Source organism: Pteronotus mesoamericanus, unplaced genomic scaffold, assembly GCF_021234165.1.
Source record: "Pteronotus mesoamericanus isolate MK-2021 breed Mesoamerican mustached bat unplaced genomic scaffold, CSHL_Meso_final contig_182, whole genome shotgun sequence".
NCBI lineage: Eukaryota > Metazoa > Chordata > Mammalia > Chiroptera > Mormoopidae > Pteronotus > Pteronotus mesoamericanus.
This window is the reverse complement of record NW_026555078.1, coordinates 22,848,084-22,874,734: the sequence shown is the minus strand read 5'-3', so window position 1 is coordinate 22,874,734 and position 26,651 is coordinate 22,848,084. Positions and strand designations below refer to the sequence as shown.

The window sequence follows — 26,651 nt, the reverse complement described above, 5'->3', positions numbered from 1 at the left end:
ATTTAACATTTCATTCCATAGTCAGTTTTATTCTCTGTCAATTATCAAATACTTCCTCTGAATATCATGTAGCGAAGAGAAAAACACATTTCAGCTTGACACTTTCTGGGCCTCATTTGTGTACAAACTCTTCCAGGTACAAGTGTAGTGCTCATATACACGTGGGCTGGATGCTGCTGTTACATGATGTTACTTTGTGGGTCCTCCGGTATATGCCAACTAAGTAAATCGGATAATTATAAGATAAGGCGATCATCATCTTTTAGTTAAGGCATATTTTGAGGGGAAAATACTATAAGAAACACATAAACCTTTGTGATAAACTTCACTTTTAACTGCACATGGACAATATCAGTTGAAATTTTCCTTTTAATTTCAATGTTTTTGTTACATATATATTTAAAATATTCTCCTTATGACTCTTTAGGACTTCTTATGTCTTTCCCCACTGGAGCTCATGAAGATCACCGGCCGTAGTTATCGAGGCGTCCATGAACTTCTGCGTGTGGTCAGTAGGGCCTGTGCCCCACAGATGCAAACGGTATGTACGTAATTGACACCTGCCATTCTTTTCAGTCAATGTGTATGGCATATTCCTAGTTAGGTAATAAGAGGGCATGGGCAGGACATTCACTTTAGTCTCCACTTTCATCACTGCTTGAACTGCAATCTCAGTGCCTTTCCAAATGCCAATTCAAAAATCCACCTTTCTCTTTTGTTGAACGTTCACTCTTGTAGTGTTCTTTAGATTTGAGTCCTGCTTAACATTGGCTAAGCCTTAGTTCATTCCTTCAAGAAAGATTTTTTTCTGTCTATTTATTTATTCAGTTATTTGTTCTTTCAACCAATATTTATTGAGTGCCAGCCATGTGTCGGGTACTTTGGCAGGTACTGGGGATATTGTAGTGAACAAGATCGGTAAAGTTCCTGCCCTCCTGTAGCTTAAAGTCTAGTGGGAGAAGTCAGATGTTAAATAAATATTTACATAAATATTGAGTTAATTGTAGTAGTGGTAAGTTCTCTTAAGGAGAAGTTGAAGGGGTTTTGAAACTTAATAATGGGCATTACTTGAGTTAGGGAAAGGCTCTCCTAAGGGAGCGACACTTAGGCTGAAACCTGAGGGATGAATACGGGGTGGGGGGGGTGATAAGCAATGGAGTTGGGAAGGGCGGTGAACGTGACAGAGGGTTCGCAGGCAGTGGGACTAGCAAATGCGAAGCCTCTGCGAAGAGAAGCAGACTAGTGCTTGCATGGTCAAAAGGTCAGGCTGGTGTGAATGGAACATAGCATTGAGGAAGACAATGTCAGGAGATGAAGCCAGAAAAGTAAGCGGGAGTCAGATCTTTAGGGTCTGCAGACAATGCTAAGGATTTTGGACTGTATTCTTGGGGCAGTGAGAAGCCATAAAAGGGTGTAATCACACATGAGTTTTTAGAAACTCAACCTTGACCATACACAAGTGATTGAAAAGGAGCAAGGAAATATTTGTGAAGAATAGTTAGGTACCTATTGACGTATTCCAGAAAGAAAGTGATTGCAACATGGATTATTAGTGTGGAATCCATGCAGATGGTATAATGGCAATATAAGAGACATTTCGGAGGTAGAATGAATAGGATTTGATGATTGTGGGTGGCGGTGAATACAGGGAAGTGTCAGAGATGATTCCTTGATTTTCGCTTTGAGAAACTGGGTGGTACCATTTCCTGAGATGAGGAATACTGGAAGAGGATCGGGTTTGAGGAAGGTAGATCATGATTTCAATTTAGTACTTGTTGAAATTAAGGTGCTTGTGAAACATTGAGTGGAAATGTGAAGTAGGCAGTTAAATACAGGGTAGGACAAAGGTACGTTTATAGTTGGTACGTAAAATAACACAATAATTAATAAATAATATGAGAATAAACTCTGTGTTTTATGTACTCACAACTATAAACCTATTTTTGCCCCATCCTGCGTATGGCCATGGTGCTTGGAGGACAGGTCTGTACTAGAAGTGTGCATCTGCGAATCACCTGTGTAAATGTGGTAGTCAAAGCCGTGGAGTGGATGAGCAAATGCCTGGAAAGTAAGAAGATAAGTATACCCGAGACCAAGTCCTGAGTGAAGCCCACATCAGAGATGAGCTTAGACAATAATGAATCTGAGAGGAAGCATCCACCAAAGCAGAAGAACTGGTGGGATATCATATCACAATATTACTCTTTGTCTCATTTATGCACATACTTGGGGGACCCAAAAAAACCCCAGGATTATCTTCTGGAGGGTGGGCTCTTTGTAGTACAGGCTTTCCCTGCTAGGTCGATGTTTTAGAAACCCATCTATATCAGTGTACAAGCTGATGTTGTTGTGAGAGGCTATGTTTGGCTTCAGTGAATTTTTTATTGAAGACCTTTTTAGTACCTTTGCCCATTTCGTGATGGGTGATTTACCGACATATCTGCCCACACTGTGCTGAGTGTTCAGTAGTTTTTGACCAAAAACAGCATGACCCCTTTGCCCCACTCTCCCTATTCACCTGATCTTGCTCCACTCCACTTTTTTTTGTTTACCTGAATGAAAAAAGTCCTCAAAGGGAAATATTTTGCTGTTGTGGAAGAGTGGAAACAAAAAACAGCAGAAGCACTAAAAGAAATAGAAACCCATGAGTTAGAAACTGTCCTGAGCAGTAGAAAATGTCTTGATGGGTGTATTGTATCAAATGTATTGAAGGTGACTGAAATTTAAACATGTAAGAATAAATACACAATTTTTTATAAATTCATTTGGTTTTTATAAATTCATTTGGTTTTTATAAATTCACTTGTACTATTATGTCTGGAGTCTTGTTTATTTAGTCATTTTATTCTTTTTTTGAGAGTCACCAAATTTATTATTCTAGTAATTACATTTATAGGTGCAAATAAAGCACTTTAATGCTGACAGATTGGGCTGCCTTTACAGGTTTGATAAAGCGTCCCTACGTCCACCCATGTTGCCTGATGATGGGTTGCGGACAATATTCACGTATTTTTAAATCAGATGCAAACCACACCTCTTTGACTGTAGCTTTTAAAATTATTTTATGTGCCTGAATATAGCCTTAAAAAAATCTGTGGTAATCCATGGTTTGACTGAAATAAGAATTCAGTAAGTAGGGTTAGAGAAGAGTCGGCACATTTATGGCTCATAAATATTAATATCTGGTCTTCCTACCTCCTCACAGAGGCAGAATAACCTTGGATTTGAGACATAGATTTATTAAATTGTAAACTTTAAGTGGGAAGAAACTGTGTTCGTTCACCATTGTATTCCCAGAGTCTATCATAGTATATGGCAGGCAATAGGTCATATACTCTAATTTATTGAAGGAATGAATTTTTATGGTTTCATTTCATTCATAAAATTTAATTTATAAAAGTGAAATTTTTAATGGGAGAGATTGTAAGAGGCAAATGTTCTTATACATTACCTGGTGAGCATGTGACTGCATTAGTCACACCCGCAAAGATCCTTTTTCCAAATAAGACAGCATTCACTTTCCAAGGATTTGATGTGGATGTTTCTCAGCCTGTCACACCTACTTCTGGCTATTCACAAACTAGCCTCAGTTTGAAATGATAACTTGATCCTGTCGCTCTTTGTGGCTCTTGGTATAAACTCCAGCTTCAACCAGGCCCTTTATGCTTGGCCCTGCTTATTTCTCCAGCCGCATTGCTTGCCACATCATGACCATACTCCACCTTCAACTGTTCCAAATGAACTCTTTATTTTGTTGTAGTTTTTGTTAGTTTCCATGTCCTCCCTTTATGCCTTCTTGACCTCTCTTTGTGCATTCTGTCTCTTTGGTAGGGACAAGCACACTTCCTTTGCTTGTCTAACAGATATTTCAGACTTCAGCTTAGTGCATCTTTTCCATGAAGTCTTCCTGGATCACAAAATCCAGGTCAGCTCTCCTGTCTTTATGTTTCCACTTTCCCTGTCACAGTATCCCTTATTAATTGTTTAATAATTGCCCAGTTTCTAGTCCGAAGGGTTGATTGATTACGCGCACTGTGAGGGCAGGGGCTCTGGCTGTCAAATCATATCCCCATAGTCTAGCTCAGTCCCTGGCAAAGAGTAAATATTTATTGAATAAATAAATAATAGAGAATAAAATGATGGAATTGGCATTCTGGCCGCTCAAATTTGAGGTTCAGAGTTGGTTTATGTTCTTGAATAGATATTGACATTGAAAAGAACGAAATCTGTTTCTTCTCCAGGCTTATGAGTTGAAGGCACGAAGGCCTGCTGCCGTCTCACCAGCGTTCTTACCGACAACCCTTTCTGCTTTGGATGAAGCCCTGCACGGCGGTGTAGCTTGCGGCTCGCTCACGGAGGTAAAGGAGACACTTTCCAAACCTTTCTTCTATTCACATTGCCTTCAGAGCCAGGAGAAAAGTTTAGTTAAAAAAACATTTTATTTCATGAATATTAATCTGAATTAAATTATAAGCATCTCAGGGCATGCTTCTCTACTCAGTGTCTAACATAGTTGCTCTGCACAAAGATGTTAAAAAAAGTCCTTGTTGACTGGTCCGAAAGAGGGCAAGACGGGAATGGCGATACCTTTGGTGACTTAACTGTGGAAGTTACACATCACAACTTCCGTCCATTGTCTTTGCCAGAAGGGAGTCATTCAGTCCAGCCCATGTTCAAGGAAAGGGAAATTAGGCTCTACCCTTTGGGAGAAGTGTCAAGAAAAAATTTGAGGACACTGAAAAACCACCACGGTTCTTTTCCTTGAAAATTGCATTGGTATTCTTACTGGTTCTGATGTGGTGAATTGATAGACTATATTTACCAATACACTCCTGAGGGACTTCTTGCCTGAGAGTAGCAGGGGTATAGATACTTTAAGCAAACCTCTAAACAACAGCAGACTCTTGGCAGTGGTAGTCATACATTTAACTGCAAATTTTTCCTTGAAGATCTAAAACTCTGATTTAGACACTAAACCTTATTTTATTTCCTTTCTTCCAAGAAAGGTTCAAAAATATGTGTGTACTATGTCTAGTACTTGCCTATTAGATAGTTGGTAAATGAATGAAGTAATCTAAAACAAACAAAAACCTGTGCTGTTGCAGTGTACTACCATCAGATGGTGCCAGAATGCTATTTCACAAAATCTTTTTGTCATTTAGTTGGACCTTTGCTCAAACAAGTTTTTAACAATAGTGATACACAGTTACAAACGTATTTAAAAAACAAAAATATTGTATGTAAGGAAGATTAGCCAACACTACTTCTTATTTTTTAAGTTTTACAATCATTTTTAATACCTTTTCACTTAGTTTTTAGGAATTCTTTCTGAGTCCTTTCTGAAGCAGTAGTTACAAGTCATTTAAGTGTTTTTGTCATGATATCCTTGGCTGAATTGGAATGTAAATCTCTGTTTATTAGGGGCAAATTCTCTACTTTCTGTTTAGCTACAGGTAGCCTCTTTAATCTTCTTGAGGTTTTTCAGCTGAATACAGGGAGTATTTCTGTTTACTTTTTATTAAAAAACAAAATTTTATTTTTTAAAAAAGATTTTATTTATTTATCTTTAGACAAAGGGGAAGGGAGGGAGAAGAACAGGGAGAGAAACATCAGTGTATGGTTGCTTCTCACATGCCCCCTACCAGGGATCTGGCCTAAAACCCAGGCATGTGCTCTGACTGGGAATTGAACTGGTGACCCTTTGGTTTGCAGGCTGGCACTCAGTCCGCTGAGCCACACTAGCCAGGGCTAGAAAACAAAATTTTAATATTTATTTTATGTATATAGAATTAAGTATATCCTGCATGTGTAAGTTGTGAACTCCCATGAGCCCATGACCCAATGTAAGGACTAGAACAATACCAAAACCATTGAAACTAACTGTGGACTCCTCCCTGATGCTATCTTTGGCCTTCTTTTGGGAGGTAATGTCCATCCTGAATTTCTGCCTTTTCTCTACTTCTTTTCCCTGTAGTTTCTTATGCCTGTAGTTTTCCTTTACCACCTACCTATGTAAGAGATATAAAATTTATTTAGTTTTGCTTATTTTTAGCTCTGTTAAATCATATATCTGTGGTTTAATCATATATAACTATTCTATCTGCTTCTTTCACTTAGTATTGTTTTCTAAGATTTATCCATGTTGTTGCAGTTAGTAAGAGTATAATTCATTGCTGTATCATATTCCATTTTGAAAATAAGCTATAATTCATTTGTCCCTTCTCTTGTGAATGAACATTTGGGTTGCTTCCAGTTTGCTACTAATGTAAACAAGTTCTGTGAAACTGTTGCAGATGTCTTCTGGATCTTATGTACAGGTATTTCTTTAAGACCGGGATTGGCAATGTAATTACTGCCCACTTACAGTGATCAAATCTAGCTCACTGCCTGTTTTTGTAAATAAAGTTTTACTGTAACACAGTTATACTCATTTGTTTACATGTTATCTGTGGCTACAAGGCAGAGTCCAGTTAGCTGTGACAGAGACCTCATGGTCTGCAAAGCCTAAAATATTACTCTCTGGCCCCTATCTAAGGTATCTACTTTGGAGTGATTTGCTGGTTACAGGTATACATATGTAACTTTGCAGAATCAGGGCAAATTTTTTTTTCCAAAGTGGTTGTTCATCCTTTCATTCCTATGAGCCATATGCATGAATTCCTCTTGCTCTACATTTTCTTGTCTTGGTACTTTCAGACTTCTTAATTTCTGCTCATCTTTGTGATCTTAGTTTTCATTTTCCTGATTTCTAATGAACTTAAATGTCTTTTCATAAATCATTTGGCTAAAAAAATAATTTTATTAAGATTCAATTTAAATGCTATAAAATTCAACCATTGTAACTATATAATTCAGTTAGTAAATTTATACTAAATCACCACCACAATCCAGTTTTAGAACATTCCCATCATCCTAAAATGCCCCTTGTTCCCATTTGTAGTTAATCTCTGCTCCCATCCTTATCCCTAGGCACCCATACTGATCAGCTTTCTGTCTTAATAAATTTGCCTTTTCTAGACATTTCATATAAATTGTATCATTTAATATATAGTCTTGTATCTGGTTTCTTTCACATAGCATGATATTTTTGAGGTTTATCACTGTTGTTGCATGTATTAGTAGGTTTTTTTTTTGTTCAAGTGTTGAATATTCTATTGTATGGCTATGGCACATTTTGTATGCCACTCATTAGTTGATGGACACCTGGATTGTTTCCAGTTTTTGTCTGTCAGGGATAATGCTACTGTGAACATTCACAGACATATCATTGGGTGAACATAGGTTATTGTTTCTCTTGAGTAGATTCCTAGGAATAGAATGGCTAGATCATTTGATAGGCGTGTGTTTAATATTTAAGAAAGTGTCAGAGTGCTTTCCACAGTGACTGTCATATTTTATACTCTTACCAGCAATGCATGTTGGTTTGTTTCTCCACATCTTCACCAAGACTTAGTATAATCTTTCTTTTATTATCCTTATCCAAGGATATATTTGTTGATTTTTTTTTTTAGAGAGAGAGGGTAAGAAACGTCGATGTGAGAGAGAAACATTAATGAGTTGCCTCTAGTACATGCCTTTACTGGGGATCGTATGCACAACCTAAGTATGTGCCCTGACTAGGAATCAAACCCACAACATTTTGGTGTATGGGACTATGCTCCAACCAACTGAGCCACTAGGCCAGGGCTTAGTATAATCTTTTTGATTTTAGCTCTTCTAGTGATTGTATAGTTGCATTTCATTGCAGTTTTAATTTGTATTTTCCTGATGACTAATGATATTGAAATCTGTTCATGTACTTATTGGCCATTTGTATATTTTCTTCAGTGAAATGTGTATTCAAATCTTTTCCCTATTTTTTAATTGGTTCTTTGTTTTGTTGTTTTTGAGTTATGAAACTTCTTAATATATTCTGGATATACAAAGTTCTTAGCAATATGATTTACTTTCATATTATATATATATAATACTTTCATATTATATATATTCATATTATAATATAATATTATATTACTTAGCAATATAATTACTTTCTTTCAGTCTGTGGCTTGTTTCTTCATTTTCTTAACAGTAGCTTTTGAACTTTAAAATTTTGGTGTTGTCCTATCTATCAAGTCATGCAGTTAAAATACTCCATGATAACCCTGGCTGGTGTGGCTCAGTGGATTGAGTGCTGGCCTGCAAACCAAAGGGTTGCTGGTTCAAATCCCAGTCAGGACACATGCCTGGGTTGTAGGCCAGGTTCCTAGAAGGGGCTTGCAAAAGGTAACCATACATTGATGTTTTTCTCCCTCTCTTCCTCCCTTCCTTCCCCTCTCTCTAGAAATAAATAAATAAAATCTTTTTACAAAAAGAAAATAGTATGCTTTAAAAAATAGTTCATTATATTGTAGTGTTTACTTGTAGTTCTACCATTTAAAAAATTTAATTTATGTATTTTTAGAGAGAGGAAAATGGAGGGAGAAAGAAAGAGAGGGAAACAGAAAGAGAGAGTGAATCGACTGCCTCTCACTCACCCCCACCTGGGTACCTGGCCCGCAACCCAGACCTGCGCCCTACAGGGAATGGAACTGGCAACCTTTTGGTTTGCAGGCTGGTGCCAAATCACTGAGTCACACCAGCCAGGGCTATTTTTTACTTTATATATTTTGAGCTTATTTTATTATGGTTAATTAACACATTTAGAATTGCCATATATTCCTGGAGAACCGAACCACGTGCTATGGTTCTTCTATGTAGCACTTGTCACCATTACAGTTTTGCTGTTTGTGTAATTAGTTAATGTATGTCTTCCTCATTGGAGAATAAATTCCAAGTGGGCAGGCATTATGTCTTTTTCTTCTTCTTATTAAATTCACAGTACTAGAACATGTAGAAGGTACTCAACAAATATTAATTGAATGAATGCATTTGTTGTTTATTTTTTTAGCACTTCTGTAGTGCTTGTTTACTATAATGCTTTGGTTCCTGCTGCCTCTCTTACACTTTATCTTTTGATCTTGGAATAACCTAAACTTTGGGAACTTCTAATGTTATTTCTATTCCTGAGTATTTATTTTACAGTGTTATTTTCATTTGTATCCCATTTGTTTTTTCAAGTCATAAAAATATTCAATTGTACATTTAAGGAATATGATTTTTCTACTTGATTGATTTTTTAAATTAATGAACATCAGTGATTCTTTTACTTTAGAAGTTTTTTTCTTACATTTTTTTTAAAGTTGTATATCTGATGTCTGATAACATACATATTATATGTTATTTTTGTTATATTTTGCTGTTTAACAAATCATTTCAAAGCTTAGTGCCTAAAAGCAATAAATATTTATCTTACAGAGTTCTGTGAGTCCGGAGTTCAGGAGCAACTTAGCTAGGTGTTTCTGGTTATGATCTCTCATGAAATTACAGTCAAGATATTGGCTGACGCTGCAGTCAGCTGCAAACTTGACTGGAGCTGGGGGAGGTGCTTTCGAGAAGGCTTACTGACATGGCTGGTCCTGGCAGCCAGCAGTTACTGGCCACACGAACCTCTCCACGGGTCTGCTGGAGTGTCTTCATGACATGGCAGCTGACTTTCCCTAGAGTAAGTGACTTAAGAGAACATGGCGGTGTCTTTTATGACTTAGCCTTGAAGTTAGATGCTGTCACTTCTGCTGTGTTCCGTTCCTCACACAGATGTGCCCGATGCGGGGTGGGACGGCACGGATACCAAAGTGAGGATCGCAGGGTCCTTCTTAGAGGTTGGCTGTCACTATACGTGTTTGTGTTTTATACATGTATGTAAGCACACACATATGTGTGTGTGTGTGTGTGTATGATTTGTAAAAAACTTTATTGCCTCTCTATTCCTTGAGAATTTGTGGTAGGCAGAATTTCTAAAATGTCCTTCCAAAGATGTTCCGCTGTAATCCCTGGAACCTGTGAATATTATGAGCTGTCGCTCCCATGATTATTGTATGTTCTATGGCACAATTAACTTTAAGATAGGGAGATTCTCCTGGGCTAAACCCATGAGCCCCTAAAAGCAGTGAGCTTTCTCGGGCTAAAGAAGAAGAGAAAGCTAGAAAGATACAAAACATGAGAATTCAAAACATGAGGGTGGAAGGGGCCATGTGAGAAGAAATGTAGGAGGCCTCTAGGAGCTGTGAGCCGCCTTCAAATGACAGCCAAAAAGGAAACAGGCAGCTCAGACCCCCAGCTTTCGAAAAGTGGGTTTTGCCAACAGCATGAGTGAGCTTGGATATTGATACTTCCTCTACCCTCAGCCTCCAGATAGGAATGTAGCTCAGCTGACGTTCTTGAGTCCATCAGGACTGCTAACCCACAGAATTGTGAGGTAATAAATGGGTGTTAAGAAGTTCAGGTTGTGATAATTTGTTACATAGCAATAGAGAACTAACACAGATATCAATGGAGTTGTCTGATTAATTGCATTGCATAATCTTTGTTTCCGGTTGAGAGGTCAAACCTAGAGTTCAGGCCTCAGGTAGAATTTAGCCCCATTGGAGGTGAGGGATAAGGCAACTGGCTGAGTGAACTTGGACAAGGCCTGCAGAGGGAGTAAGAATAAATCTGGAAACACTCTGCTGTCATTTGTATAGCTGCTCTTTCCTGATTCCACTTCAAAGTTCCCTAATTTATTTATCATCAGTTTTGATTTATGTGAACTTCTCTGAATCTGTGTAAATTCAGTTCCAGCACCAAGATTAAAAGTGGAGCTAGAGAAGTGCTGCTCGGGCCCTAGGCAGAAGCAGCCGAGGCAAAAGCAAAGACAAACCCGCTTTGCTGAGTCATGGATGGAAGTGAGCGACAGGGCTTTGTCCCGTCCCGGTGACCATCGCATTCCTCTCTTGTGGAGTGTATATGCAGAGAATTCTGCATCTGTCCTAACTGAATATTGGTAGCAAAGATATGTTTGAAGCTTAAACTTTGAAAGTTTACATTATGTGGAGTTCAAACCACGTGCTCGTAGCCTTGCCATATGAGAATAATATAGATCAGTGTTTCTCAATCCTTTTTGCATTATTGCCTCCTAAAGAGCTTTATAGACATTTTTTCCTTAATCATTCCCACCATGAGATTTGACTACCATACATAGACTGTATATCAGTTTATGTGCAGTATCTGTGCTTTTTACATAAAAAGAGTAAAATTATTCCCCTCCCCAATCAACCAAGTTTCATCCTTGTGGTTAGTATCACCCCTGCTGGGGATGCATGACAAAGATGCTAATATGATTAGGTAAAAATAAGATCGTATTTGAAGGGATCATCAAAAAAGCTATTTTCATACTGTAATCCAGAGATTACAGGACTACAGGACTACACTCAAACTCAAGTTAACAAAAAGATTTAACGTCGGCATGTCTTAGTTCAAGAGAACCCCTGGAAGAGAAAACCCAGGAAGCATGGTGAAATCTTTGTAACATTTAAGAGTGATGATTATACCCAGATCCTTGCTCCAAGTATTGAGTTGGCCAAAAAGTTTGTTCGGTTTTCTGTCATAGATGGCTCTGGTAGTGACTAGTTATCTTTAACTTTATTTGAAACAGTTTTGTTAGACTGTATTGTGACAGCTGTCATATCAGCACGCATTAAAAAACCCCATCAAAATTGGTGAATTTTTGTGTAGCCATTTTAATACTGAAGATGGAAGAAAATAAGCAACATTTATAGAATATTACACTTGATTATTTCAAGAAAGGTAAAAACACAACTGAAACACACACACATACACACACACACACACACACAGATTTGTGCAGTGTGTAGAGAAGGTACTGTGACTGATCCAATGTGTCAAAAGGGGTTTGGCAAATTGTTTTTCTCCCCAAATGATGCTGCATGGTCGGGTGGACCAGTTGAAGTTGATAGTGATCAAATTGAGACATTAATTGAGAATAATCAGTGTTCTACCATGCGGGAGATAGCCGACATCCTCAAAATATCCAAATCAGTAAAGTTATTGGTAGAAATGAAAAATGTATCTTTTATTTTATGGAAAAAACTAAATGGACTTATGGCCAACCCAATAACAAATAATATAGCACATTTCTACATAATTTGTATTTATTTGTATGCTTTGTTCATGATTGCAGGAGACCTGATGTTCTTGCGTGAGGCAGTTTTGCTTTGGAAAAAGTGACTGTCCTATCCCAAACAGGTAGAGGCAAGATGACAGAGTCCTCTTTTGGCATCCTAACATTTCCTCCAAACAGATGAACCTTACAGTTCTTTTTCTTTCCACTGACAGAGTTTGCTGTGGCCTGCAGGATCCCAGGGGTTGTCAACTGAAGTGCCTGCAAGGGCCAGGCACATGATAGAAATGCATAAAAGTGAAGTGTAAGACTTAACTGTTTTATTATTTTTGGTTGCTCATACTGCTTACAATAACAGCAAAATTTACTTTTCTTGCTCATAGGTCTGCAGGTCAGTCAAGATGAGTCTTGCCTCCTTCAAACTACAGCCAGGTTCAGGTCAACTTCATGTACAGCAGCAGCAGTAGGAAAACTAGGGAGAGATTTCTGGTTGGTGTTTCTGACTACAGTCCACTACCCAGCCTTTTGAAAGGCAGGACAATCAGGCCTGTGTCCTAATGTGTGAGTTTAGCATATGTGGTTGATTGGATTATAGTTCCCAATTTTTTATTCGCCAACTGATTTAGCATCTTTCTCCATGAATGTTTTGTAGTCTTTCATATGCCACATGTTACTTGATTGTTAAAACGATTATATCCCCTGATAGTGTTTCATTTTTTTTTTTTAAACTGTGAAACTTGGAGCACTTGTCATTGCCATGTCCTCCTGCTTTTTTTCTTTTTTTTAAATTTGTTCCCCTTCTTTTTTCCTCCCTTTCCATTTACTACAAAAACAGCAGTTGTCAATATGAGAGGTACTGGTGCAGTGAATCCAAGATATAAAATCTTCCACATGTTGATGTAATTTAAGATCAAGGTTCCTTTTACAAGGCAAAGTGCTTTCTGGCCTGAGACTGTTGGCTTTTTTGTTTGTTTGTTTATTTTAGGATTTAGAGAGTTAGTTATTTTTAAAAAGAATTCTGTAGGTCTGAAGACCTAATCATATTTCTACATAATTGTAGAGCAAATGGAGACAAATAGATGCTCTGTGGGGCCTGGAGGTTTGGGGGTGGTCATTAAAAAAAAAAGATAGGAAGTTTCCACAAGCTTTTTTTTCAGATAAGAACCGGGTAGTCCTTAAATTGTCTTCTGCAAAGTACTGGGTTGGAAGCTTGCCCCATCCAGTTATCCCAGCTTGAGTGTGGGGAGCATTAACTTGGTAGATTTTAGGTCCTAACAGGTCGGGGATTTACATTCATCTTAACCATTTAATCCCATTTAAGATTAAAATGACGAGGCTTCATTTTTACTTTTTACAAGTAGACTTTCTTTTCTTAGGAATAATTCTCTTTCCTCTTTAAGCCAATTATTAAGCCAGTTATTAATACCTGGTATTTGCTTCCTTGTCAAAATTTAACTGATGTTCAATACTTGTTATTTTCTTTCTGTTCTTTTACATTTTTTCAGGCAGGGCTGAAAGTCAGGCTCTAACTATCTGAAGCTAATTGTATTTTACTGGTGTCTTCTGTGTGTAAACATTGTATTCATTCTGAGTTTCCAAGAAGCAAATAATTTAGCTACTCTGGTTTGGCATATTCTCTCTTTCTAACCATGTTGGAGCTGAACCTGGGAACTGAACACAACTTGAAATTTTGTGGTTTGGCTGCTAGAATTCAGAGCTAAACTATCTTAAGCTAAAAATTATTAATGTTGAAATGTTTTAACCTACTAAGTAAACCTGAAAAAATAATAAAATCTAACTTTTATCTAGATGTCAGATGGGTGATGAATGTTTAAAAGTGCTATCAATGTTGTTAATTTTATAAAAACCTGACTGGTAAAGTGTGGGGTGTTTCTAAAAAATATAGTTTTTTAAAGTATATTTTATTGATTATGCTGTTACAATCATCTGATTTTTCTTCTTCCCTTTATCCCCCTCTGCCCATACCCCCATTTCCTCCAGCATTACCTGCACCTCCCCCCTGCCTTTACCCGCCTCCCCCGCACGCCTGCCAGTTCATGCCCGTGGATTGTACACATAAGGTCTTTGGCTTCTCCATTTCCTATACTATTTTTAACCTCCCCCTGTCTATTTTGTACCTACCAGTTATCCTTCTTATTCCCTGTATCTTTCCCCCGATTCTCCCCCTCCCCACTGATAACCATAATCCTCCATGTGATCTCCATTTTTATGATTCTCTTCCTTTTCTAGTTTTTTGCTTAGTTTTTGTTTTTCTTAGGTTTAGTTGTTGATTGTTGTGTGTTTGTTGTTATTTTACTGTTCATAGTTTTGATCTTCTTCTTTTTCTTAGATAAGTCCCTTTAACATTTCATATAATAAAGGCTTGGTGATGATGAACTTCTTTAACTTGACCTTATCTGGGAAGCACTTTATTTGCCCTTCCATTCTAAATGATAGCTATGCTGGATAGAGTAATCTTGGACATAGGTCCTTGCCTTTCATGACTTTGAATATTTCTTTCTAGCCCCTTCTTGCCTGTAAGGTTTCTTTTGAGAAATCAGCTGACAGTCTTACGGGAACTCCACTGTAGGTAACTCTAACCTTCTCTCTTGCTGCTTTTAAGATTCTCTCCTTATCTTTAATCTTGGGTAATTTAATTATGATGTGACTTGGTGTGTTCTTTCTTGGATCCAACTCCTTTGGGATTCTCTGAGCTTCCTGGACTTGCATGTTTATTTCCTTCCCCAGACTGGGGTAGTTTTCCTTCATTATTTTTTCAAATAAGTTTTCAATTTCTTGCTCTTCCTCTTCTCTTTCTGGCACCCCTATGATTTGTATTATTTGTATGTTCGGATGTTTAAAGTTGTCCCAGAGGTTCCCTAAGCATCTTCATTTTTTGGATTTCTTGTTTTTCATTCTGCTCTGGTCGAATGTTTATTTCTTTCTTCTGTTCCAAATCTTTGATTTGCGTCCCAGTTTCCTTCCCCTCACTGTTGGTTCCCTGTATGTTTTCCTTTATTTCACTTTGGAAAGCCTTCACTTCTTCCTTTATTTTGCATCTGTAATCAATCATTTCTCTGAACATCCTGATTACTAGTATTTTGAACTCTGTGACTGATAGGTGGGCTAACTCTTCCTCGCTTCTTTCCTTTTCTGGAGTTTTGATCTGTTCTTTCATTTGGGCCATATTTCTTTGTCTTGGCACCTGTTACATTGTAAGGGGTGGGACAACCCACTTCACTGTGTTGTGGTGCTGTATGTGGAGGAAGAGTCAGAGAGGGAACAATGCTGTTTGCTCAGCTCTCACCCGCTTTAAGTCACTTCCCTGCTACCTACAAGTGACTTGAACCTTTGAGGTGCTGCCCTAGTGCTGATTCCTGGGTAGGTGGGCTTTTGTGCATTCTCTGCCCCTATGGGCCCCTCCAATGGACTCTCCTGTGAGACTGGCAGTTTCTCCCACCTCCACAACTCCCACAGATTTTTACAGCCAGGCGTTTTGAAGTTTTCTTTTCCTGTGCTGGAACCCGGGGTTGCTGGTGTGCCTCGCTCCCCAAGTGTTCCTCCGGGTTTACCTGCATACGAATATGGGACCTCCCAGTCCAGCAACTGCCACCTTGCCACGTGTTCTTTCCACCCCAGCTTCCCGTCTCCACCCCTCCTACCGGTCTGGATGAATGTTTTTCCTTTAACTCGTTGGTTGTCAGAGTTCCACACAGTTTGCTTTTCTGGCAGATCTGGTTGTTTTTTTGTTTTTAAATTGGTTGTTGTCCTTTTGGTTGTGTGAGGAAGAGAAACATATCTACCTGTGCCTCCATCCTGAGAAGCCAACCTGTTTATATCAGGTATAGAGATTTTATAGTACTCTAATGAGGTGGGGAGTGACCATGAAATTTATTTGAATTACAAGAGCTTCTTTGCTTACCTCACAGCAAAGATTGTAAAACAGTTGTTGAATTTAAAGATGGGTGAAACTTTTTTTTAAAATGCAAAGACAGTATTTGTCAAATTTGCTGATTGTTTCTTTATGACAAGTGGCTATGCTACATGCTTCATAGCAGATTAAAAACCAAACAGCCAACCAACCAACCGATGGAACACTCTTACTCCATCTTTCAAAGTAAAGGTGTTATTTTAACAATGAGAGAGAGAGAAATTGCCTTTTTAAAGACAGAGATTAAAATACAGAAAGAGTGTTTTTATGTCACTGCTTGGAAATGTTTCTTTTATAATGTGATTTTTGTTGTAAGAGATACGTGTCTAATAAAAACTGCTATCTGCACCCAGTAAAGATACTTGCAAGGATATTTTCAATACTGTTGAAAATCTTCCAAGTAATTTCAGTTTATTTTTAAATCAATTGTTAAGAATGTAAACATGCAACAGCTTTTGATTAGTTTGCAAGAACAGTTGTCAGGAGGGAAGATAGAAATTTATTAGATAAAATTCAACAAAAATGAACTGATGGAAGTTATTAAAAAATGAAATAGTGATTTAGTAAGTAGAAAAATTATACATTACTTTAATCTCAGTCCTTGCATTTTTACAGTTATCCTTTTCTCTACTATACAGCCATTACAATTAGGTACTGAAATAATCAGAACTTAGGACCTGATGTTTCAGTCACCTAATTACAAAATATTTAAATCAATATTTAAAAAATAATATAATTTCATTTATTTTCATTATTATCATTGTTCCACTAACAATATTAATAAAGTTTTATGAGAGTGAAAAGACCTGTATAACTGTTGGTGGCAAAATGGCACCAGGTGTTAGACCTGTGGCGTCAGATCAGACCTTGGTTTAGCAACCTCAGTGCTTGAGTTCTGGCTAAGAAAGAATTTGGAGCCAAGACTCAAACTATAAGGGAAAGTTTATTTAGAAAGTCACGGAGGTAGAAGAAGTGAGCCGTAGCAGGAATGGGCTCAGCGAGTTACAGAGGCCAAAGAAGGGCCGTTAGAACTTAAGAAAAAGAGAGAAGGGGAAAGTGGTGGTGGGAAAATGGAAACAAATGTATTTGAACAATTAAAAAAGAAAAAGAAAAAAAAAAGAAAGAGAGACAAGGAAAACATGCTGGAAGAAGGGGGTGGGAAAAAAAGCATGGGATTGGCCTTTGAGCCCCATTGTATTCTTCGAGGTTCTTGAAGGCTTTTATCTGCTCCCCAAAGGCAGGGTTTCAGGGGAGGTCCTGAGGCGGATCTCAATGGAATATTCATCAGCTTTCCAGGTATGTTCCCTCAGGGTTGTGGTTTTCACTGATTGGTAATTGCTAGGTGAGGGGGTCATTAGACACTGCATCTGGTCCTGATGTCAGCCATGGAGTCCCTTGTCTGGTTTTGCTGCTTTTCTGCACCTGCAGCTGAAACATAACTGAGACCTAGATATTTTCCCTAGAAACTGTTTAACGCTTAAGGGAGTGGTTGTGCAAGAGCCCACATCGGAGTCGCATGAGGCCACCCTTCGGCCCCCTGTTTTTCCTCCAAGTGTGTCTACTGCATGGCTAGTGACATGCCAGGGGAGGAAAGGCCAGGGGAGGGTCCAGGCTGCATGACCAGTGATATGGAAGGTCAGGAGAGGGTTTAAACCCCACCACCAGTGATATGAAATGTCAGGGGGTTTAAATCACATGACCAGTGATATGCTATGGGGGGAAAGCTCACCGTGGGAGCAGGATCCTTGTTTTCCCAGTTGCTCAGCACCGAGGGCTTTCCCTGCTGGTGACCTTCTGTGCCCGGCCCATCATCCTTGCTCTGCTCACGTCTGTCTAACTGCCTGTCATACAACTAAGATGGGAAATTATTTTTAAATGTTTGTAACCTTTTATTCTTTTTAATCCCTGTTCTATATTTCAATACTGTATAGAATGTGTTAGTAAAATGGTATGTATATAATAAATATGCATATATTGGAGGACCATACTACATTTTTGTTTGTTTGGTTTAGTTTGTCAGAGTACATCAAAGTTTGGAGACCCCTTTTCACTGATCACTCATGATCTGGCAAACTGTTATTGGTAGTAGCAACTATTTATCCTAAAAGTCTAAATCACTGGTTTAGAGAGTATAAATCAGCACGTAGTTCTTAACTCATGAGCTTTTGTTTTTTAATGTGGAGCCTTGATAAATGAAGTTTACCTTTAGTCTAAATTCTAAAACAGTGGTCCTCGGAAGTGTAGAGCATGCCCTGACCGGTGTGGCTCAGTTGGTTGGGTGTTGTCCCACAAAGTGAAAGGCTGCTGGTTTGATTTCCTGTCAAACTGTACCTAGGTTACCTGTTCGCCCTGTAACCAGTAGCGGTGCATATGAGAGACAACCAATCAATGTTTCTCTCTCACATCGATGTTTCTCTCCCTCTCTTTCTCCTTCCATTCCCTTTTCTCTCGAAAGAAAGAAAGAAAGAAAGAAAGAGAGAGAGAGAGAGAGAGAGAGAGAGAGAGAGAGAGAGAAAGAAAGAAAGAAAAGAAAGAAAGAAAGAAAGAAAGAAAGAAAGAAAATCTTAAAAAAAAAAAGTGTAGAGCAGCACCAGCATCATCTAGGAACTTATTAGAAATATAAATTTTCAGGCCACATCTCAGACCTATTGAACCAGAGACACTGCTTAACAAGGTGTCTGGGTAATTTTAATGTTCATTCAAGTTTGAGAACCACTGGCCTGATTTAGACTCATGGGTCATCCTTTCTTTCTTTTTCACGATTTATCTGAGACAGTTTCTTCATGTCTATGGTATGTCTCAGTCTTAGCTCAGACTTTTTTCATCTCTACCTGAGATTTTCTTCTTCCTTCCTCTTTTACCTCTTACTATTGTGAGACATTGTTCATTAGTGTTATTTTCACAAGAAGGGTAGTGTTTTGGTTCTTGCCTTTGGATGCCACAGCCAATGTGACATATGTTTAAAGGGAACATTTATAACATTTAAAAAATAATATTTGTTAACTACTTCCAGTTGGACTAGAATATCCATGTGATTAATATTCTGTTTTTCCACCTATGGCCTCTTGATTTCAAATTTTATAATCTTGAAATACCTCTCTACCAACTAAAATTTCAAAACATACATTTCAAAGTATGAATCACTTAGAGTCAGCAATTGTTGAATTTTGTTATATTTGCTTTATCTCTCTATACATACACATACACCTCCACATACACATACACCCACACGCACACACCTTTTTTGCTGAACTATTTGATGGGTAAATTGTATATATTAGTACCCTCACTCCTAAATACTTTATTCCTAATAATAAAGATCAAAGTAGCTTTTAAGGGAACTAGTACTAAATTGTTCTGAAAGGCCAGTTCTTAGCAAATGTTAAGCCTATTATTAGAGCCTCTTAAATATTTTCAAAATCCTTCTATAAAGGTGTTACTGAGGAAAAGGAATAGAAAAATTGTGAATGTATAAATGAATCCTCCAGCCATTCTTAATCAAAATTTTTCATCTAAACTACAGAATACACAGGATAATTTGAATAACTATTTTCTTATTTCTTCCAAGGATTCCCCATAACCAGTACCTATCCACATGCATGGGGGAAAAGTTAATTCATTGTATATAGTGGGTATTTCTAGGAATCCAGATTAGTTGGACTGTGTATGTGGCAAGTTTTTAAAGATTTTGCTTGGACTAACATGTGATGTTTATACAAATAACTTTTCATTTTTATTTTTTATTTTAGATTACAGGTCCACCAGGTTGCGGAAAAACTCAGTTTTGTATAATGATGAGTGTTTTGGCCACCTTACCCACCAGCATGGGAGGGTTAGAAGGAGCTGTTGCCTACATTGACACAGAGTCGGCATTTAGTGCTGAAAGGTAGGAGATGTTATTATTTTCCATTATAATACTTTAGATTTGTAACTTATATATAGTATGTAACATTTTCAAATAGGTTAAGATTTACTTTTTTTTTTTGAGCACACAGAATGCTACTGTTTTAAAGGGACTTTTCTTTTAAAGTTTATAGGGAAAGCAGTTTCTTTTTATCTTATTTGTTTATTGGTTTAAGTGAGGTTCCTGGGTAATATGTGTTTTGGAGAAAGTCAGGAAAAAAGAAGTTCAAGTAAGAAGGAGAAATGTAAGTGGAAAATGGGAAAGAGGGAAAATTAATAAGAAAGAAAGGAAGTAAGCTGCTTTGTAACTAATTTCTAGTTGCAAGTAAAATGTTAAGGAATAGAAAAATTGTAAATTTCAAAACATTTTTTTGATAAGTATTTCACTTTAATCTTTGAAATAGTATGGTATTCATTGTAAGAAACACACTGATAGTAAGTGTATCTTGGCTTGGAAAGAAAAGATTTCCTTAGTTTGAAAAGGACCTTTAACATTGTGTAAGAGAGGCATTTTGTCATTTGTGTATTCTGTACACCTGAAAATAAGTTGGGTCCTCATCCTTCCCTGCTCTGATTGATAGTCATCAGCAGGAGTGCTTATGTATTTGGAGACTTATGCTGTTCTGTTCTCCTAGCGAAGGTGTAGTATAGGGAGAGTCCTTCCTCTCACTGTCATTATGAATCGGATCTCTCCCATATATCAGTGAATACTACTTAAATCAAAACATATTCCCTGACTAGGTAAGTTTCACATTGATTATTTTGTCTAGAGTTTATTTGCTTTGTTCTCTATCTCTTGGTTATCTGTTCTTTCTAAGTACATGCTACTGGTTTGTCAGCAATTTGAGTGTGTGTTATATATGTGCACCTTCAAAGCCAAATCTAGTCACTGACACATAAAAACCTTGGAAAATGAATGAATAAATGATAAATGAATGGACAGGTGTTACTCTCAGTGAAGTTCTGATACCATTTTCCTTTCTTTTTCAATTACAGTTGATACTCAGTATTATTTTATATTAATTTCAGGTGTATAGCATTGTGATTAGACAGTCATATACTCTACAAAGTGGTCCCCTTGATACTTCAAGTACTCATCTGGCACCATACACAGTTATTACATTATTGTTGACTGTATTTCATATTGCTATACTCTACATCCTTGTAACTATTTAACTACCAATTTGTAATTCTTACCCTTCACTTTTTAACCCAGTCCCCTAACCCTTTTCTCCTCTGGTGCCATCAGTTTGTTCTCTGTATAGTCTGTTTCTGTTCTGTTTGTTTATTTTGTTCTTTAGATTCCACATATAAGTGAAATCATGTTGTTTTTGTTGCTCTCTGGCTTATTTTACTTGCATAATACCATCTAGGTCCATCCATGCTGTTGGAAATGGTTAAGATTTCATTTTTTATGCTTGAGTAATATTCCATTATATATACATACCCCAACTTTTTTATCCACTTGTCTATTGATGGGCACTTGGGTCGATTCCATATCTTGGCTCTTGTAAATAATGCTGCAGTGAACATAGGAGCGCTTATGTCTTCTGAATTAGTGTTTTGGGTTTCTTTAGATGTATACCCAGAAGTAGAATTGGTGGGCCATAATGCAGTTCCATTTTAAAAGTTTTGAGAAACCTCTATACTGTTTTCGGTAGTGGCTGTACCAGTCTGCATTCCTACCAACAGTGCACTAGGGTTCCCCTTTCTCCACATCCTCACCAGCACTTGTTTGTTGATTTATAGACCATTCTGACAGGTGTGAGGGGATATCTCATTGTGGTTTTAATTTGCATTTCTCTGATGATTAGTGACATTGAACATCTTCTCATGTGTCTATTGGGCAGCTGCACGTTCTCTTTGGAGACAATACTGTTGTCTGTGGAAGTGGGGTTCTCGTGGTGTTGCAAGGAAAATGTCCCAGGAGACCCACACATGGGAGGTTGTGGTGTGGCTTGATTTATTCAGGCGGAAATAGAAGGTTACCCCTGTGTCTCATCTCTGTCTGGTCTGCCATGGGAAAAGTCCAACTGTGTCTTTTCAGCAAGGCCAAAATAAAGGCCAGTGTCTACAACTTCTGTTTCATTTTTCTGGCATTAATAGTTTCAGTCCCTGTCCAGGTAGCTTAGTGCTATTCCTGGCTGTGCTGCTGTACCCAAGCTCCAACCTGGAGCTTGCGTTTGGAGTCTGTGTGGCTGCCAGACCCACATGGCTACTATGTGGGAGAGAATGCATGGATGGATGTGGCCAGTGCACGTCTCTGGGGGAGAGAGGGAGCTGCTTTGCTAAGCTAGGTTATATTATCTCAGGCTTGGGACAGGCCAGGTGCCTTTTCAAAGTAACCAACTTCCCAAGCTTTTGCAGGCTTCTAATGGGTCCACTCCCTGGCCAATTGATCCCTTTCCCAGGTTAGACTGACAGTCTGCTATGGTCAAGCACCTCCCCCTGCACCATTTTAACTTCTACTGCCCATGAGCTTCCCTCTCCCCTCTCCCCGCAATCTGGCGTCAGAGGGGGAATCGGAGGGGTGTTAATCCTTGGCGGAGCAATGCCGAGATACCCTGGAGTGTGTGAAGTTGTAACGTCCTGGCTAAGGAAGCAGACTTATGCTCCTTGGTTGATTATGCTCAACAATGTCTGATTCTCTTTGCTTCCTTCTTTTATTACTATCTAGCTAACTACATATGGTAACATTTCCCCCCTGAATACCTTAGGCCTTGTAATCTTACAAGGGTAAATGGATGAAGGGCTCATCTTCTGTAATTGCTTCTTGCTGTCATGGGGTGTAGTCCTTCCTATCCCCAGACCCAGAGGTTCTTCCTATCTGCCACAGGAAGAAAGGAGCAAAAGGGAAGGGGAGCCTTCACTCAGGGAAGAGAGATTTTTGCAAAGTCCAGATCAGTCTGCTGTCCCTGGGAGGCAGCATATGCAGTGCCTAGAGGATGGTGATACTGGACAAGCTAGCATCCTTGTTGTCTTGACCAAGAGAATAACTCAGGTGATAAGAAGTAACTGAACTCAAGATGTAGTTCAATACCTTTTTCCATTTCGCTGATCCTGAGTTGTATCCTTTATAATAAACTGGTGATACTAAGTCAAGTGTTTTCCTGAGCTCTGTGGGACATTCTAACCAATTATTTAACTTGAGCAGAGGAGTGTGGGAACCCCTGATTCAAAGCTTGTCAGTCAGCAGTACAAGAGGGCCAAGACTTGTAGTTGCTGTCAGATGTTGGGGCAGTCTTGTGGGACTGAGCCCTTACTCTGTGGGATCTGAGCTGACTACCAATGGTTAGTATCAGAATTGAATTGGCTTGTAGGACACCCAGTTGGTGTCCACAGGGAACTGGAGAATTTCTTCAGGTGGAAAAAATTTCTGACCCACACATTTGGTGTCAGAAATACTGTGAGTAAAAACAGTTTATAAACATAGAAGCCTGCTAGCATCCCCAAAAGACAGCCAGTCATTGTGGTACCTCCTGATGGAAAAACAACTGAACCTGAATGTGATCAAGCTTTCAGATCCGACAACCAGTTTAACAACATATACAGAGAGGAGAGGTACGTGGTAAACTACACCAGAGGGATGCAATCAGCAAAAACCAAACTGTGGTAAATGACAGAATAAATAATCTGGTTTATCTAACAAATAAATTGTTAAGATTAAAAAAAAGAAGAGCAACCTTTGGATTAAAAGGGACTTAAAAGATATATTGCTTTCATTACATTCTATACTTTTTATTCATTTATTTTTAATATTTTTAAATTTTTTAATTAAAGTTTCAACATGGCTCCTTTTTTATATTCTTAGTTATAGGGATTCTGTTCAGCTAGTCTGCAGGCAATTCTCAATGATGGTTGTTCTGTAATTTAATTGTAATTTTGTTTACAACCAGTTTTGTTTGTGGGAAGAACTGTGGCTTCAACAAAAAGAGGTTATTTTTTTCACATAACAAGAGGACCTGAGTAGGTGGTTGCTGGCTCTGGTTCTGTTGCTTAGTGGTTACAGAGAGACCTAGGACTGGTACATGTTTAGGCATCGTACCATTCTGTGCTCAAGTCAATGAGAAGGGAAGGGGCCAGCTCTATCTTTTATCAGGGAAGTATACTACTTTTTTCAGAGTAGCCGCCTGCTCCCCTCTGCCAGTTTCCTTTCCATCCTCTAGAATCCTGCAGATTTCTCACTGGGCCACTCCTATATGCAAGAAGGGTGGGGAAGTCAGGGGGAAGATTGTTATAACAAGCATGATGAGTGTCCTGGGGCTGGTCACCATTACTTTCTGAAAAAAATTAGGGCTTTCATAGCAAGGAAGGAGTGGAATGGATATTTACAGGTAATTAATAGTGTCTGCCACAACTGGGTTGATTTCTGAACTTAAGGAAGAGATAAAGCAGGAAAACATGAGACTCAAAAAGCATGTTTTGCTCTCAGGATGACTCTGTATGTAGCATTGTCTCCATTTTGCACTTAAAAACAAGCTGTCTGATCAGCACAAATGAGAAAGTGAATTGAAGGATTAATATGGGGGAAGTTTAAAGGATTCACATATAGAGAATTTAGGATAAGTGATAAAAATGGAAAATAATTTCTGCCAATAAATTGCTAGATGTATTTTCACCAAGGAGGGAGAAAACAGAGGGAGAGTAAATAAAAATTACTTTTGTTTAAGATGTACTTAAAAAAAGGAACCCTTGTTGGTGATGTACTTAAAAGCACTTTGGAAAGATTAGTGATATTTCTTTATTTAATTCTCACCTGAGGGCATTTTTTCATTGCTTTTAGAGAGACAGGAAGGGAGAGAGGAAAGACAAGAGAGAAGCATTGATTGTTTGCCTTCTCTGTACACCCGGACTGGGGTTCATACACACCTAGACTGGGGATCGAACCCACCACCTTGGTATGTGCCCTGACTGGGAATTGAACCTGTAACCTTTTGGTTATGGGATGATTGTCCAACCACCTGAGTCACATCAGTCAGGGCAAGATTAGTTACATATATTTTTTTCCTAAAATTTTTTTATTGTAGTTAAAATTTTAAAAGCAATATACTAACTAGCTCATTTTTACGTGTCTTTGAGAAGATAATCTGAAATAGTATATCAATCATTCTTGTTTATCATAAGCTGTAATTGTATCTCCTGACTGCTTAGTAATTAGATAATAGTATAGCCTTGTGCTAAACCCCCAGGTATTCAGGCTCTGCCTTGGGGAGAGGAGAATGCTAAGCAGACAGAATTCTGATTCAGTACAAAGTCTGTTTTTAATTTGTTTTACCTATTGGACTTAAAGTCTGACATAGTTTTAATTGCTATGCACTTGTATATACTTGAGAATATGGGTATAGATTAATCTAGTGATCTGTTTATGGAAAAGTTGGCAACCATGAGAATTCCAGGACACATGAATTGAATGAATACTATATTATTCTTGTTGGAGATAATTAGAAAAAGATGGAACTGGAGGTTAAGAATAAAAAACCAATAAATATTTCAAATTGGAAAAAAAAGATAATATGGATGGTAAATAATAATAGAGATATCAAAGTAAAACTTTGGGAGAAATAAAATGGTTAAAGGAAAATAAAACTGAGTCTTTGTACTACAAATGGACATGTGATGAAAACTGAAGGATCTGGGGAAGGAAGAGAGGGGACCCAAGGCCCTTGGCAGGGGACCTGGGGAGGTAGGCTACAGAATTGGAATATTATGAGGTAGTAGACATTCCTGCGTTGTCATGAAATCAGAAAAGCTTTGAAAACTAGGAAGAAGATGTCAGAAGGGGAGAAAGACAGTAATCAAATAATCAAAAACTGTAAAATGATAACAAGTCGTAACTGAGTATGAACAGCAGAGGTAAGTGTTGCGTTGGTACATATGCGGAAGCAATGGCCATGCTTGGATCTGAAGGAGCTGCTGTACCTGGTATGCTTGTCACTTCTGAGGCTGTCAAGTACCCCAAAGCCAGGGCCTCTTAATTCCTACCAAACTACTTAAAGCATCACTCTTTATGAATCAGTGTATCAGGATGGAGGCATAGACGGTTTGATTTCCAGTCAGGGCACATGCCTGGGTTGCGGACCACATCCTCAGTAGGGGGCGCTTGAGAGGCGACCACACATTGATGTTTCTCTCCCTCTTTCTCCCTCCCTTCTCCTCTCTGAAAATAAAGGAATGAATGAATAAAATCTATAAAAAAAAAAAAAAAGGAGGGAGGCATAGAGGGGTTAGTGGCCAGCCACAACTTTGGCTGATTCTGAAGGCCATACCAGTGTGGTCTTGTTACAGGAAATACCAACCCCCCATCCCTGGGGGTCTTATTACTCTATGGTTCTTTTTACCCATTGCCAGTAAGAGGTGTGGCTCTCAATGCCAGGGTTTGATAAAAAGGAAAGGAATTATTTAATTAAAAGTTTCACAGATTTAGAGTAATAGTGGAATGTCACTGTTAAATCCCAAAGTCCCTTTGAAACACTCACAAACACACGCACAGTCCTGCCTCCCGTTGCCAAACCAAGCCAGTCAGGGGTACTGTATCTCAGGAAAAGAAAACAGTCTGTAGCTCAGCTAGGCTCCCGTTGTCAATCCAAAACTGTGTCCTTGTGGTGGGCTGGGGAATCCTTCTGCATCCTTTCAAACCGTGTAGCCGCACAGCTGCTACACCTTGCTTTCCTGCTTTCTAATCCGCTTGGTCAAGAGAGCCCCTTCTCTTCTAACTCTGCTCCCAAACCACGTGGTTAAGCCCCAGCATGGCTGCCGTGCCTGGGTTTAAATCCCTGTGCG

The 26,651-nt window shown here is 38.4% G+C and overlaps 1 protein-coding gene across 1 annotated transcript in view; it reads left to right on the top strand.

Moving 5' to 3' along the window:
* The window catches only part of RAD51B (RAD51 paralog B), a 37,798-nt gene that overhangs the window by 4,415 nt on the left and 6,732 nt on the right, over positions 1 to 26,651 (top strand). The window contains exons 3-5 of the mRNA XM_054567612.1: positions 428 to 541; positions 4,242 to 4,358; positions 19,718 to 19,854. Of these exons, the coding sequence (XP_054423587.1) occupies positions 428 to 541; positions 4,242 to 4,358; positions 19,718 to 19,854 (368 nt within the window). The remainder of the gene's footprint in view (positions 1 to 427; positions 542 to 4,241; positions 4,359 to 19,717; positions 19,855 to 26,651) is intronic.